General features: G+C 51.9%; 1 protein-coding gene across 1 annotated transcript in view; it reads right to left on the reverse strand.

Moving 5' to 3' along the window:
• LOC140399681 (U4/U6 small nuclear ribonucleoprotein Prp31-like) overlaps positions 1–1,648 on the reverse strand; it is a gene marked incomplete at its 3' end in the record, with an annotated part of 28,900 nt that extends 27,252 nt beyond the window's left edge. The window contains 1 exon segment of the mRNA XM_072489225.1: positions 1,578–1,648. Coding sequence (XP_072345326.1) covers positions 1,578–1,648 — 71 coding nt within the window.
• Positions 1,649–15,264: the final 13,616 nt, after the last annotated feature.

Raw genomic sequence — 15,264 nt, forward strand, 5'->3', positions numbered from 1 at the left:
ACAGAGACAGAGAGAGAGACAGACAGAGAGAGAGACAGAGAGACAGAGAGAGAGAGACAGAGAGAGAGAGACAGAGAGAGACACAGAGAGAGACAGAGAGAGAGCGAGACAGAGCGAGAGAGAGACAGAGAGAGAGAGAGAGACAGAGACAGAGAGAGAGAGAGAGACAGAGAGAGAGAGAGAGACAGAGAGAGAGAGACAGAGAGAGAGAGAGACAGAGAGAGAGAGAGAGAGAGACAGCCAGAGAGAGACAGAGACAGAGAGAGAGAGACAGAGAGAGAGAGAGACAGACAGAGAGAGAGATAGAGACAGAGAGAGACAGAGAGAGAGAGAGAGATGGGGAAAGAGAGAGAGAGAGACAGAGAGAGAGACAGAGAGACAGAGAGAGAGAGCGAGAGATACAGAGAGAGAGAGAGAGAGGCAGACAGAGGGAGAGAGACAGAGAGAGAAACTGAGAGAGACAGAGAGAGGGAGATAGAGACAGAGGGAGAGAGAGAGAGAGAGAGATGGGGAAAGAGAGAGAGATAGAGGGAGAGACAGAGAGAGAGAGAGACAGAGAGAGACAGAGAGAGAGAGAGACGGGGAAAGAGAGAGAGAGACAGAGAGAGAGACAGAGAGACAGAGAGAGAGACAGAGAGAGAGACAGACAGACAGACAGAGAGAGAGAGACAGAGAGAGAGACAGAGAGAGGGAGATAGAGAGAGACAGTGGGAGAGAGAGAGAGAGAGACGGGGAAAGAGAGAGAGACAGAGGGAGAGACAGAGAGAGAGAGAGAGACAGAGAGTGAGATAGAGAGAGAGACAGAGAGAGAGAGACAGAGAAAGAAACAGACAGAGAGACAGAGTGAGAGATAGAGAGTGAGAGAGAGACAGAGAGAGAGAGACAGAGAGCGAGACAGAGCGAGCGAGAGAGACAGAGAGAGAGAGAAAGAGAGAGACAGCGAGAGGGACAGAAAGAGAGAGATAGAGAGAGACGGAGAGACAGAGAGAGACAGAGAGAAAAAGTAAGAGAGATTGAGGGAGACAGACAGAGAGAGAGAGACAGAGAAAGGGTGAGCGAGGGAGATAGATAGGCAGCGAGTGTGACAGAGAGTGTGAGAGACAGAGAGAGAGACAGAGACAGAGACAGCGAGCGAGAGAGAGAGAGACAGAGAAAGAGACAGGGACAGAGAGAGAGAGAGAGAGACAGAGACAGAGAGAGACAGAGAGAGAGAGACAGAGACAGCGAGAGAGAGAGAGACAGAGAGAGAGAGAGAGAGAGACAGAGAGAGAGAGACAGAGAGAGAGAGACAGAGACAGAGACAGAGACAGCGAGCGAGAGAGAGAGAGACAGAGAAAGAGACAGGGACAGAGAGAGAGAGAGAGAGACAGAGAGAGAGAGAGACAGAGAGAGACAGAGAGAGAGAGACAGAGACAGCGAGAGAGAGAGAGACAGAGAGAGAGAGACAGGGACAGCGAGAGAGAGAGAGACAGAGAGAGGGTGTGAGGTGGAGAAGCTGGGCTGGGAGTTTGGCTAATTGGTAAACAGTTCGAAAAGTCAGGAGTGAACCTCTGCTCTGGGGTGACAGTAATTCAAACCCTGCATCGGGTGACGTTCTCTTGTAGGATGACTGAGCAGCAGCCTTGTAAATTATTCCGGCCGTCGGCATATACAGACAGGAGCAGGTGATTCTGTCATCGCCATCCCTCCCCGCAACTCCCCCCAACTCCAATGTCACCAACTCCTTTTTACTAAAGGCAGCTTTCAAACTGGGAGCATTAAGGCTCCCTCACTCTGTGCGTTTCGATTCAACGTCAGCTGAAAACTCTGCTGACCTCTCGTGTCCAACCTCGCAGTCTACTTCCAGCCGCACTCTCCACGTTCTCGCTGACCCCCACTCGTTCCCAGTCCGGGAACACCTCCATTTTCAAGTCATCGCCCTCCTGTTCAAATCCCTCCCTCGTACTCCCCTCCCTCCCTATCGCTGTAACCTCCTCCGGCCCCGACAATTCTCATCCTCCTGTTCAACTCCCTCCCTCCCTATCTCTGTAACCTCCTCCAGCCCCGACAATTCTCATTCTCCTGTTCAAATCCCTCCCTCCCTCCCTATCTCTGTAACCTCCTCCAGCCCCGACAATTCACATCCTCCTGTTCAAATCCCTCCCTCCCTATCTCTGTAACCTCCTCCAGCCCCGACAATTCTCATCCTCCTGTTCAAATCTCTCCCACCCTCCCTATCTCTGTAACCTCCTCCAGCCCCGACAATTCTCATTCTCCTGTTCAAATCCCTCCCTCCCTCCCTATCTCTGTAACCCCCTCCAGCCCCGACAATTCCCATCCTCCTGTTCAAATCTCTCCCACCCTCCCTATCTCTGTAACCTCCTCCAGCCCCGACAATTCACATCCTCCTGTTCAAATCCCTCCCTCGCCCCCTCCCTCCCTATCTCTGTAACCTCCTCCGGCCCCGACAATTCCCATCCTCCTGTTCAAATCCCTCCCCCCCTCCCTCCCTATCGCTGTAACCTCCTCCAGCCCCTACAATTCTCATCCTCCTGTTCAAATCCCTCCCTCTCTATGTCTGTAACCTCCTCCAGCCCCTACAATTCTCATCCTCCTGGTCAAATCCCTCCCTCGCCCCCTCCCTCCCTATCTCTGTAACCTCCTCCAGCCCCTACAATTCTCATCCTCCTGTTCAAATCCCTCCCTCCCCCCCTCCCTCCCTATCTCTGTAACCTCCTCCAGCCACTACAATTCCATCCTCCTGTTCAAATCTCTCCCTCCCTCCCTATCTCTTTAATCTCCTCCAGCCCCGACAATTCTCATCCTCCTGTTCAAATCCCTCCCTCACTCGATGCCTCCCTATCTCTGTAACCTCCTCCAGCCCCGACAATTCCTATCCTCCTGTTCAAATCCCTCCCTTGCTCCCTATCTCTGTAACCTCCTCCAGCCCCGACAATTCCCATCCTCCTGTTCAAATCCCTCCCCCCCTCCCTATCTCTGTAAACTCCTCCAGCCCCGACAATTCACATCCTCCTGTTCAAATCCCTCCCTCCCTCCCTATCTCTGTAACCTCCTCCAGCCCCTACAATTCTCATCCCCCTGTTCAAATCCCTCCCTCCCTCCCTATCTCTGTAACCTCCTCCAGCCCCTACAATTCCCATCCTCCTGTTCAAATCCCTCCCCCCCTCCCTATCTCTGTAACCTCCTCCAGCCCCGACAATTCCCATCCTCCTGTTCAAATCCCTCCCTCCCTCCCTCCCAATCTCTGTAACCTCCTCCAGCCCCGACAATTCTCATCCTCCTGTTCAAATCTCTCCCACCCTCCCTATCTCTGTAACCTCCTCCAGCCCCGACAATTCTCATTCTCCTGTTCAAATCCCTCCCTCCCTCCCTATCTCTGTAACCTCCTCCAGCCCCGACAATTCCCATCCTCCTGTTCAAATCTCTCCCACCCTCCCTATCTCTGTAACCTCCTCCAGCCCCGACAATTCACATCCTCCTGTTCAAATCCCTCCCTCGCCCCCTCCCTCCCTATCTCTGTAACCTCCTCCGGCCCCGACAATTCCCATCCTCCTGTTCAAATCCCTCCCCCCCTCCCTCCCTATCGCTGTAACCTCCTCCAGCCCCTACAATTCTCATCCTCCTGTTCAAATCCCTCCCTCTCTATGTCTGTAACCTCCTCCAGCCCCTACAATTCTCATCCTCCTGGTCAAATCCCTCCCTCGCCCCCTCCCTCCCTATCTCTGTAACCTCCTCCAGCCCCTACAATTCTCATCCTCCTGTTCAAATCCCTCCCTCCCCCCCTCCCTCCCTATCTCTGTAACCTCCTCCAGCCACTACAATTCCCATCCTCCTGTTCAAATCTCTCCCTCCCTCCCTATCTCTTTAATCTCCTCCAGCCCCGACAATTCTCATCCTCCTGTTCAAATCCCTCCCTCACTCGATGCCTCCCTATCTCTGTAACCTCCTCCAGCCCCGACAATTCCTATCCTCCTGTTCAAATCCCTCCCTTGCTCCCTATCTCTGTAACCTCCTCCAGCCCCGACAATTCCCATCCTCCTGTTCAAATCCCTCCCCCCCTCCCTATCTCTGTAAACTCCTCCAGCCCCGACAATTCACATCCTCCTGTTCAAATCCCTCCCTCCCTCCCTATCTCTGTAACCTCCTCCAGCCCCTACAATTCTCATCCTCCTGTTCAAATCCCTCCCTCCCTCCCTATCTCTGTAACCTCCTCCAGCCCCTACAATTCCCATCCTCCTGTTCAAATCCCTCCCCCCCTCCCTATCTCTGTAACCTCCTCCAGCCCCGACAATTCCCATCCTCCTGTTCAAATCCCTCCCTCCCTCCCTCCCAATCTCTGTAACCTCCTCCAGCCCCTACAATTCTCATCCTCCTGTTCAAATCCCTCCCCCCCTCCCTATCTCTGTAACCTCCTCCAGCCCCGACAATTCTCATCCTCCTGTTCAAATCCCTCCCTCCCCCCTCCCTCCCTATCTCTGTAACCTCCTCCAGCCCCTACAATTCACATCCTCCTGTTCAAATCCCTCCCTCCCTCCCTATCTCTGTAACCTCCTCCAGCCCCTACAATTCTCATCCTCCTGTTCAAATCCCTCCCTCCCTCCCTATCTCTGTAACCTCCTCCAGCCCCTCCAATTCCCATCCTCCTGTTCAAATCCCTCCCTCGCCCCCTATCTCTGTAACCTCCTCCAGCCCCGACAATTCTCATCCTCCTGTTCAAATCCCTCCCTCGCTCCCCCCTCCCTCCCTATCTCTGTAACCTCCTCCAGCCCCGACAATTCTCATTCTCCGGTTCAAATCCCTCCCTCCCTCCCTATCTCTGTAACCTCCTCCAGCCCCTACAATTCTCATCCTCCTGTTCAAATCCCTCCCTCCCTATCTCTGTAACCTCCTCCAGCCCCGACAATTCTCATCCTCCTGTTCAAATCCCTCCCTCCCTCCCTATCTGTAACCTCCTCCAGCCCCTACAATTCCCCCTGTTCAAATCCCTCCCTTTCCTCCCTCCCTATCTCTGTAACCTCCTCCAGCCCCGACAATTCCCATCCTCCTGTTCAAATCCCTCCCTCCCTCCCTATCTCTGTAACCTCCTCCAGCCCCGACAATTCTCATCCTCCTGTTCAAATCCCTCCCTCCCTCCCTATCTCTTTAATCTCCTCCAGCCCCGACAATTCTCATCCTCCTGTTCAAATCCCTCCCTCACTCCATCCCTCCCTATCTCTGTAACCTCCTCCAGCCCCTACAATTCCCATCCTCCTGTTCAAATCTCTCGCTCCCTCCCTATCTCTGTAACCTCCTCCAGCCCCTACAATTCCCATCCTCCTGTTCAAATCCCTCCCTCCCTCCCTATCTCTGTAACCTCCTCCAGCCCCGACAATTCTCATCCTACTGTTCAAATCCCTCCCTCCCTCCCTCCCTATCTCTGTAACCTCTTCCAGCCCCGACAATTCCCATCCTCCTGTTCAAATCCCTCCCTATCTCTGTAACCTCCTCCAGCCCCGACAATTCCCATCCTCCTGTTCAAATCCCTCCCTATCTCTGTAACCTCCTCCAGCCCCGACAATTCACATCCTCCTGTTCAAATCCCTCCCTTGCTCCCTATCGCTGTAACCTCCTCCAGCCCCTACAATTCTCATCTTCCTGTTCAAATCCCTCCCTCCCTATCTCTGTAACCTCCTCCAGCCCCTACAATTCTAATCCTCCTGGTCAAATCCCTCCCTCGCCCCCTCCCTCCCTATCTCTGTAACCTCCTCCAGCCCCTACAATTCTCATCCTCCTGTTCAAATCCCTCCCTCCCTCCCTATCTCTGTAACCTCCTCCAGCCCCTACAATTCTCATCCTCCTGTTCAAATCCCTCCCTCTCTCCCTATCTCTGTAACCTCCTCCAGCCCCTACAATTCTCATCCTCCTGTTCAAATCCCTCCCTCCCTCCCTCCCTATCTCTGTAACCTCCTCCAGCCCCTACAATTCCCATCCTCCTGTTCAAATCCCTCCCTCCCTCCCTCCCTATCTCTGTAACCTCCTCCAGCCCCTACAATTCTCATCCTCCTGTTCAAATCCCTCGCTCCCTCCCTATCTCTGTAACCTCCTCCAGCCCCGACAATTCTCATCCTCCTGTTCAAATCCCTCCCTCGCCCCCCTCCCTCCCTATCTCTGTAACCTCCTCCAGCCCCGACAATTCTTATCCTCCTGTTCAAATCCCTCCCTCGCTCCCCCCACCCTCTGTATCTCTGTAACCTCCTCCAGCCCCTACAATTCTCATCCTCCTGTTCAAATCCCTCCCTCGCTCCCTATCTCTGTAACCTCCTCCAGCCCCTACAATTCTCATCCTCCTGTTCAAATCCCTCACTCGCTCCCTCCCTCCCTCCCTATCTCTGTAACCTCCTCCAGCCCCTACAATTCTCATCCTCCTGTTCAAATCCCTCCCTCCCTCCCTATCTCTGTAACCTCCTCCAGCCCCTACAATTCTCATCCTCCTGTTCAAATCCCTCCCTCCCTCCCTATCTCTGTAACCTCCTCCAGCCCCGACAATTCTCATCCTCCTGTTCAAATCCCTCCCTCCCTCCCTATCTCTGTAACCTCCTCCAGCCCCTACAATTCACATCCTCCTGTTCAAATCCCTCCCTCCCTCCCTATCTCTGTAACCTCCTCCAGCCCCTAAAATTCCCATCCTCCTGTTCAAATCCCTCCCTCCCTCCCTCCCTATCTCTGTAACCTCCTCCAGCCCCTACAATCCCCATCCTCCTGTTCAAATCCCTCCCTCCCTCCCTCCCTATCTCTGTAACCTCCTCCAGCCCCTACAATTCTCATCCTCCTGTTCAAATCCCTCCCTCCCTATCTCTGTAACCTCCTCCAGCCCCGAAAGTTCCCATCCTCCTGTTCAAATCCCTCCCTCCCTCTCTATCTCTGCCCTCCTCTGATTCCGGCCGTGTGCTGGGGGGGGGGGCAGGGGGCACATTTCGAGTCACTCCCCACCCCGACTGGGAAATATATCGGCCGTTCCTTCGCTGTCGCTGGGGCAACATCCTGAAACTCCCTCCCTAACAGCACGGTGGGTGCACCTACACCACAGGAACTGCCGCGGTTCGAGAAGGCAACTCACCCCCCACCTTCTGAAGGGCAACTAGGGACGGGTGGTAAAGCCCATCTCCTGAATGAATTATATCTGCAAACATGTCTTTGAGCTGAACTGGGCTGTTTTCCCCCTACTCACAGCTCCATCTAAAACTCAACTATATAATAATAATAATCTTGATTGTCGCAAGTAGGTTTACATTAACACTGCAATGTCCAGTCCACCCTAACAAGCACGTCTTTCGAGACTTGCGGGAGGAAACCGGAGCCCCCCCGGCGGAAACCCACGCAGACACGGGGAGGACGTGCAGACTCCGCGCGCAGACAGTGACCCAAGGCCGGGAATCGAACCCGGGACCCTGGCGCTGTGAAGCAACGAGTGCTAACCTGCCCCTGCTTTCCCGCAAAATGCGCGATAGCTTGGCTCCTCCTCCCAGTAATGACACCATTTTACAAAGCTGAAATCTAATTGATGCCACAGGGAATCCCCCTTCAGCCAAACAACATTCTATTAGCCCAAACTTTCTTTTACGACCCTATAATTGCTCCCAAACCTAGTTGTCACCACGATTTCTTTCAAAAACATGTCTGCAGCAGTCTCACACACACACATTAACCCTTACTATACAAATCCATACAATTCAATTTATCTGAAATTCCAATATTGATCACACCTCCCCCCTTTAAAGAAATGAACCAGCAATATAAAAAAGACGGCTTCATTTTTCCAAATTATCCCCCTATGCATATTTCTCCGATTTCCCCCCCCCCCCCGTTTCGAAAATAGAATCTTCTTCCGCAGCCCCTCCCCCGTCACGGCAACGCGCTGCCCTGGACCCAAACCTCTTTGGAATTCCCGCTGCCTCCTTCCGCTGAACACAGTTTTCCCCACCCCCCCCCTTCCTTTCCCCTCATCCCAAACATCCTCGTGATGGCAAAAGCCCCCCCCCCACCCCATTCAACACCCCCCCCCTCCCCCCCGCTCCCCTCTTGGCTCCCGCTAGCCTTAATCTCACAAGCCCCAGACGGCGCCGACCTTCGCTCCCGGCCTCGTCTCCACATTCGGACCCGTTGTAAGGTGGGGGGGGGGGGCGGGGGGCTAAATCGAGAGGGCAAATGAGGCGGGAGAGGGGCGGGAGGACACTGGGGTAACAATTGGTGCGTTAGTCAAGTAACATGAGGATATACGGACAGCTACTGGACAGAGCTCAAACACCACTGGACGGGACCAGACAGAAATGGGAGGACGGACTAGGGACAGAGGTAGGGTGGGGACTCTGGAGCGAAGCACTGATCAGGGCGACCTCCGCCTCCTCCTGCGCAAGGCTCAGCCTAATGCAGCTCAAAGTGGTGCACAGAGCGCACCCGACCAGAACCCGAATGAGCAGCAGGTTGTGCCCGGGGGGGTGGAGGACAAAAGTGAGCGGCGCCCGAGAGGCCCGGGCAACCTCGCCCGCAGGTTCTGGGCTTGCACCCCCCCCTCCCCCAAGCTTGCTGGGTTCTGGGCAGCCTTCTCCCCGAGGCAACGTCTCCAAGGTGGCGGGGGGGGGGGGGGGGGGTGAGGGTGAAGCCCGTCGGTCGGTTCGAGGCCAGCAGCGAGGAGCCAGCCAAGGTAGACGAGGGAGCAGACTGACCCAGGGGGCAGCCCAATGTGCGTCGGACCAATTTAAAGAAAGACGAGGTAAATCTGTAAAATAAACTATAAGGTGGGTAAGAAAAATGTGGTGTGTGTTGTCATTTGAGTGTACCTTTAAGAAATAGGTCTTGAGGAAATTGGATTGGATTGGTTTATTGTCACGTGTACCGGGGTACGGTGAAAAGTATTTTCCTGCGAGCATCTCAACAGATCATTAAGTACACAGGAAGAAAAGGGAATAAAAGAAAATACATAATAGGGCAACACAAGGTATACAATGTAACTACATAACACCGGCATCGGATGAAGCATACAGGGTGTAGTGTTAATGAGGTCAGTCCATACGAGGGTCGTTTAGGAGTCTGGTGACAGTGGGGAAGAAGCTGTTTTTGAGTCTGTTCGTGCGTGTTCTCAGACTTCTGTATCTCCTGCCCGATGGAAGAAGTTGGAAGAGTGAGTAAGCCGGGTGGGAGGGGGTCTTTGATGATGCTGCCCGCTTTCCCCAGGCAGCGGGAGGCGTAGATGGAGTCGATGGATGGGAGGCGGGTTCGTGCGACGGACTGGGCGGTGTTCACGGCTCTCTGAAGTTTCTTGCGGTCCTGGGCCGAGCAGTTGCCATACCAGGCTGTGATGCAGCCCGATAGGATGCTTTCTATGGTGCATCTGTAAAAGTTGGTAAGGGTTAATGTGGACATGCTGAATTTCCTTCGTTTCCTGAGGAAGTATAGGCGCTGTTGTGCTTTCTTGGTGGTAGCGTCGAGGTGGGTGGACCAGGACAGGTTTTTGGAGATCTGCACCCCTAGGAATTTGAAACTGCTAACCTTCATCACCTCGGCCCCGTCGATGCTGACAGGGGCGTGTTTATCAGTGATGGCATTGATGATTTGGAGTTGGGGACCAAGGGCAATGTGTCCAAGTTTGCAGACGACACTAAGATAAGTGGTAAAGCAAAAAGTGCAGAGGATACCGGAAGTCTGCAGAGGGATTTGGATAGGCTAAGTGAATGGGCTAGGGTCTGGCAGATGGAATACAATGTTGACAAATGTGAGATGATCCATTTTGGTCGGAATAACAGCAAAAGGGATTATTATTTAAATGATAAAATATTAAAACATGCTGCTGTGCGGAGAGACCTGGGTGTGCTAGTGCATGAGTCGCAAAAAAGTTGGTTTACAGGTGCAGCAGGTGATTAAGACGGCAAATGGAATTTTGTCCTTCATTGCTAGAGGGATGGAGTTTAAGACTAGGGAGGTTATGCTGCAATTGTATAAGGTGTTAGTGAGGCCACACCTGGAGTATTGTGTTCAGTTTTGGTCTCCTTACCTGAGAAAGGACGTACTGGCACTGGAGGGTGTGCAGAGGAGATTCACTAGGTTAATCCCAGAGCTGAAGGGGTTGGATTACGAGGAGAGGTTGAGTAGACTGGGACTGTACTCGTTGGAATTTAGAAGGATGAGGGGGAATCTTATAGAAACATATAAAATTATAAAGGGAATAGATAGGATAGATGCGGGCAGGTTGTTTCCACTGGCGGGTGAAAGCAGAACTAGGGGGCATAGCCTCAAAATAAGGGGAAGTAGATTTAGGACTGAGTTTCGGAGGAACTTCTTCACCCAAAGGGTTGTGAATCTATGGAATTCCTTGCCCAGTGAAGCAGTAGAGGCTCCTTCATTAAATGTTTTTAAGATAAAGATCGATAGTTTTTTGAAGAATAAAGGGATTAAGGGTTATGGTGTTCGGGCCGGAAAGTGGAGCCGAGTCCACAAAAGATCAGCCACGATCTCATTGAATGGTGGAGCAGGCTCGAGGGGCCAGATGGCCTACTCCTGCTCCTAGTTCTTATGTTCTTATGTTCTTATGAAGAATTTTACAGGATCAAAATGGGAAAGGTATTAAAACATTACGAGCTACAGGGGCAAGTCAATCCCTAATGCTGTGGAAGAAAGACAATTGTCCAGAAGGGATATTAAAATAAATGGTGCTGGTCAGCAGCATTCCTGGGGAATGGAACAAAATTCCTTTAGCAAAAACAAGCTTGCAGAGTAGCTTGAAAACAGGGGAAGTCGTGATCGGCCTGGTGGAAACCGTGCCCATTGCAGCCATCCAATTCATTCTGGGGAATGATATCGCAGGATCCCAGATGGTAGCTCCTGCTCCTAGTTCTTATGTTCTTATGTCAGAGTGTGGGTGGAGCTGGGCTGCCTGTCTGCTTTTAGTTTCGCTTTGAGAAAAGCTCGGCTGTGTCTTTTTTTTTTTGGGGGGGGGGTTTAGTTTCAGTGTTGGAGCTGAAGCCCGCCGCAGAAGGTGTAACGCTGATCTCTCTGCCATGTAAAGACTATCTCTTGATCATTTGGTGAATTCAGAGTGACAACTGTTCTCAGTAGTGAATTTAAACCTGTTGTGCTTTTGTTAAAAGGTTTTTGGTGTCTTATGGATGTGAAAAGGAAAGTTTAAGTATTACCGCGTGTTGTATTTGGAGTATTGTGGGCAGTTTTGGTCTCCTTCTCGGAGGAAGGATGTTCTTGCTCTCGAGGGAGAGCAGCGAAGGTTTACCAGACTGATTCCAGGCACGGCGGGACTGTCATACGAGGAGGGATTGACGAGGTTGGGATTGTTCTCGCTGGAGTTCAGAGGAATGAGGGGGGATCTCATAGAGACTTAGAAAATTCTAACAGGGTAGATGCAGGGAGGATGTTACCAATGATCATCGATCATAGAATTTACAGTGCAGAAGGAGGCCATTCGGCCCATCGAGTCTGCACCGGCTCTTGGAAAGAGCACCCCACCCGAGGCCAACACCTCCACCCTATCCCCACAACCCAGTAACCCCACCCAACGCTAAGGGGCAATTTATCGCGGCCGATCCACCCTAACCTGCAGATCGTTGGACTCCGGAGCACCCGGAGGAAACCCACGCACACACGGGGAGGACGTGCAGACTCCGCACAGACAGGGACCCAAGGCCGGGAATCGAACCCGGGGCCCTGGCGCTGTGAAGCAATTGTGCTATCCACAGTGCGACCGTGCTGCCCAGAATGGGTGTGTCCAGAACCAGGGGTCGCAGCCTGAGGATTCGGGGTAAACCATTGCGGACCGAGATCAGGAGACACTTCACACGAAGAGTGGGGAGCCCGTGGAATTCGTTACCACAGGGCGCAGATGATGCTAAAACATTGAATATATTCACGAGGCGGCTGGTTATCGCACTCGGGGCGAATGGGATCAGAGGCTATGGGGAGAGAGCAGGATTAGGCTATTGAGTTGGATAATCAGCCACGATCGTGATTAATGGCGGAGCAGGCTCGAAGGTCCACAAGGCCTCGTCCTGCTCCTACCTTCGATGCATCGATGTGTGTATGTATTCTTTGGGGGGGGTGTATTTGAATTAATGATTGCTAAGATGTTCACTGTATGTTTTAACAAGGTGAACTTCAGATCAGAGAAGAAACATGGTTTTGCTTTGCAAAAATACGTATCCATTTCTGGTCTGCCACCATCCGTAGAGTGGGCCGTGTGCTCCCCACACCACAAAATTGTGGGTCAGGTGAGCTCCGTGACGCACTTTGGGGTCCTCTAAACCCTGGCCCATAACACGGTGTGCAACTACTTATAAAGGTGAAAAATGCCGATAAAAAGATTTGGGGGGGAAAAAAAGTGTTGCTAACTTTTGCCTCAGTTCAATTGCTCTGTTGTATCCCCTTTGCTCTCAGTCACCAGGCATAGAACATAGAACGATACAGCGCAGTACAGGCCCTTCGGCCCACGATGTTGCACCGAGACAAAAGCCATCTAACCTACACTATGCCATTATCATCCATATGTTTATCCAATAAACTTTTAAATGCCCTCAATGTTGGCGAGTTCACTACTGTAGCAGGTAGGGCATTCCGCGGCCTCACTACTCTTTGCGTAAAGAACCTACCCCTGACCTCTGTCCTATATCTATTACCCCTCAGTTTAAGGTTATGTCCCCTCGTGCTAGCCATATCCATCCGCGGGAGAAGGCTCTCACTGTCCACCCTATCCAACCCCCTGATCATTTTGTATGCCTCTATTAAGTCTCCTCTTAACCTTCTTCTCTCCAACGAAAACAACCTCAAGTCCATCAGCCTTTCCTCATAAGATTTTCCCTCCATACCAGGCAACATCCTGGTAAATCTCCTCTGCACCCGCTCCAAAGCCTCCACGTCCTTCCTATAATGCGGCGACCAGAACTGTACGCATTACTCCAAATGCGGCCGTACCAGAGTTTTGTACAGCTGCAACATGACCTCCCGACTCCGGAACTCAATCCCTCTACCAATAAAGGCCAACACACCATAGGCCTTCTTCACAACCCTATCAACCTGGGTGGCAACTTTCAGGGATCTATGTACATGGACACCTAGATCCCTCTGCTCATCCACACTTCCAAGAACTTTACCATTAGCCAAATATTCTGCATTCCTGTTATTCCTTCCAAAGTGAATCACCTCACACTTCTCTACATTAAACTCCATTTGCCACCTCTCAGCCCAGCTCTGCAGCTTATCTATGTCCCTCTGTAACCTGCTACATCCTTCCACACTGTCGACAACACCACCGACTTTAGTATCGTCTGCAAATTTACTCACCCACCCTTCTGCGCCTTCCTCTAGGTCATTGATAAAAATGACAAATAGCAACGTCCCCAGAACAGATCCTTGTGGTACTCCACTTGTGACTGTACTCCATTCTGAACATTTCCCATCAACCACCACCCTCTGTCTTCTTTCAGCTAGCCAATCTCTGATCCACATCTCTAAATCACCCTCAATCCCCAGCCTCCGTATTTTCTGCAATAGCCTACCGTGGGGAACCTTATCAAACGCTTTGCTGAAATCCATATACACCACATCAACTGCGCTACCCTCGTCTACCTGTTCAGTCACCTTCTCAAAGAACTCGATAAGGTTTGTGAGGCATGACCTACCCTTCACAAAGCCATGCTGACTATCCCTGATCATATTATTCCTATCTAGATGTTTATAAATCTTGTCTCATATAATACGTGGCGGTATCTACCGCCACGTGGTTGAAGTCCGAATAATGATCAATAATCCAACACACCACTTAGTAAGAGTTAAATCAACGGTCATTTATTATATACAGTAATCAATACTCATGCATAAATTCTACATCTAAGCTACTTCTACAACTAACAGGCCAATACTTAACTCGGAACTGGCCCACCGGGTCAGGGAAACGAATGGCCTTTCGTTTGGGTTCTGAGCCTGCGGGATTCGAAGTTGGTACAGATTGGTAGCTAGGAGCGCCTATCTCGTAGCGAGCGTTGAAGTAAGACTTACGGGATGTTTCGCGGTGGCTGGACCGGTCACTGTCAAGGGTTGGTCTGCGTTGCTGAGCGACCCGGTCCGAAGAAGAAGCAGAAGGGGTGCAGGAGGGGTAGCAGAAGGGTCGATTTGAACTCGGACTCTATTCTTGTAGACCCCAGGGGCTTCCCGCCTTTCGGGAATCACTTGGTTCGATTTTCTCCAATGCTGGAGCGATTCCTTGATCGATGGGCGGTCTTGAGGTGGTCGTTCACCTCCCTTTGTGTCGGCTTCTGTTGGCGCCGACGAGTCTGGGTTGGCTTTGCGTATCTAAAATGTTGCACATTGTTCCCGGGGATTGCTCATTAGTATTCAGATGGCTGGTGTTTTATTGTGCTGATGGCTACAGGTATCAATCTTGTCTGGCCTTCCCAGAGGTGAATACACAGTCTACCTGTAGCTGCTTGTTTTAGTCCTGTTGGCTGATTTTCCCATCAGCCTTTGCCGTTCGCCATTTTAAATCGGGGTCAGCCATTTTAACTGGCGACAAAACGTAACGTGAAGGTTTGTGGGCTTGGTAAATACATCGAAAACAGGAGCAGGAGGAGGCATTTTCAAGCCTGCTCCTCCGTTACGATCGTGGGCGATCTTCGTTCAATACCCTGATCCCGCCTTTCGCCCCCCCCCTTCCATATCCCTGGATTCCTTTAGCCCCAAAAGCTACCAGGAATCGGCCGGGTAAACCTTGGCTGCACTCCCTCCATACCAAGAACATCCTTCCTCAGAGAAGGAGACCAAAACCGCCCACAATACCCCAGGTGTGGCCTCACCAAGGCCCTGTACAATTGCAGCAAGACCTCCCCATTTCCTCTACTCGAATCCTCTCGCAATGAAGGCCTCCTTTACTGCCTGCTGCACCTGCCTGCTTACCTTCAGCGACTGGGCAGCACGGTCGCACAAGTGATTAGTACTGTTGCTCCAGGGTCCCAGGTTCGATTCCCCGCTGGGTCACTGTCTGTGCGGAGTCTGCACGTCCTCCCCGTGTCTGCGTGGGTTTCCTCCGGGCGCTCCAGTTTCCTCCCACGGTCCAAAGATGTGCAGGTTAGGTGGATTGGCCGCGATAAATTGTCCCTTAGTGTCCAAAGATGTACAGGTTAGGTGGATTGGCCGTGTTAAATTGTCCCTTAGTGTCCAAAGATGTGCAGGTGAGGTGGATTGGCCGTGTTAAATTGTCCCTTAGTGTCCAAAGATGTACAGGTGAGGTGGATT

Source organism: Scyliorhinus torazame, chromosome 23, assembly GCF_047496885.1.
Source record: "Scyliorhinus torazame isolate Kashiwa2021f chromosome 23, sScyTor2.1, whole genome shotgun sequence".
Taxonomy (NCBI): Eukaryota; Metazoa; Chordata; class Chondrichthyes; order Carcharhiniformes; family Scyliorhinidae; genus Scyliorhinus; species Scyliorhinus torazame.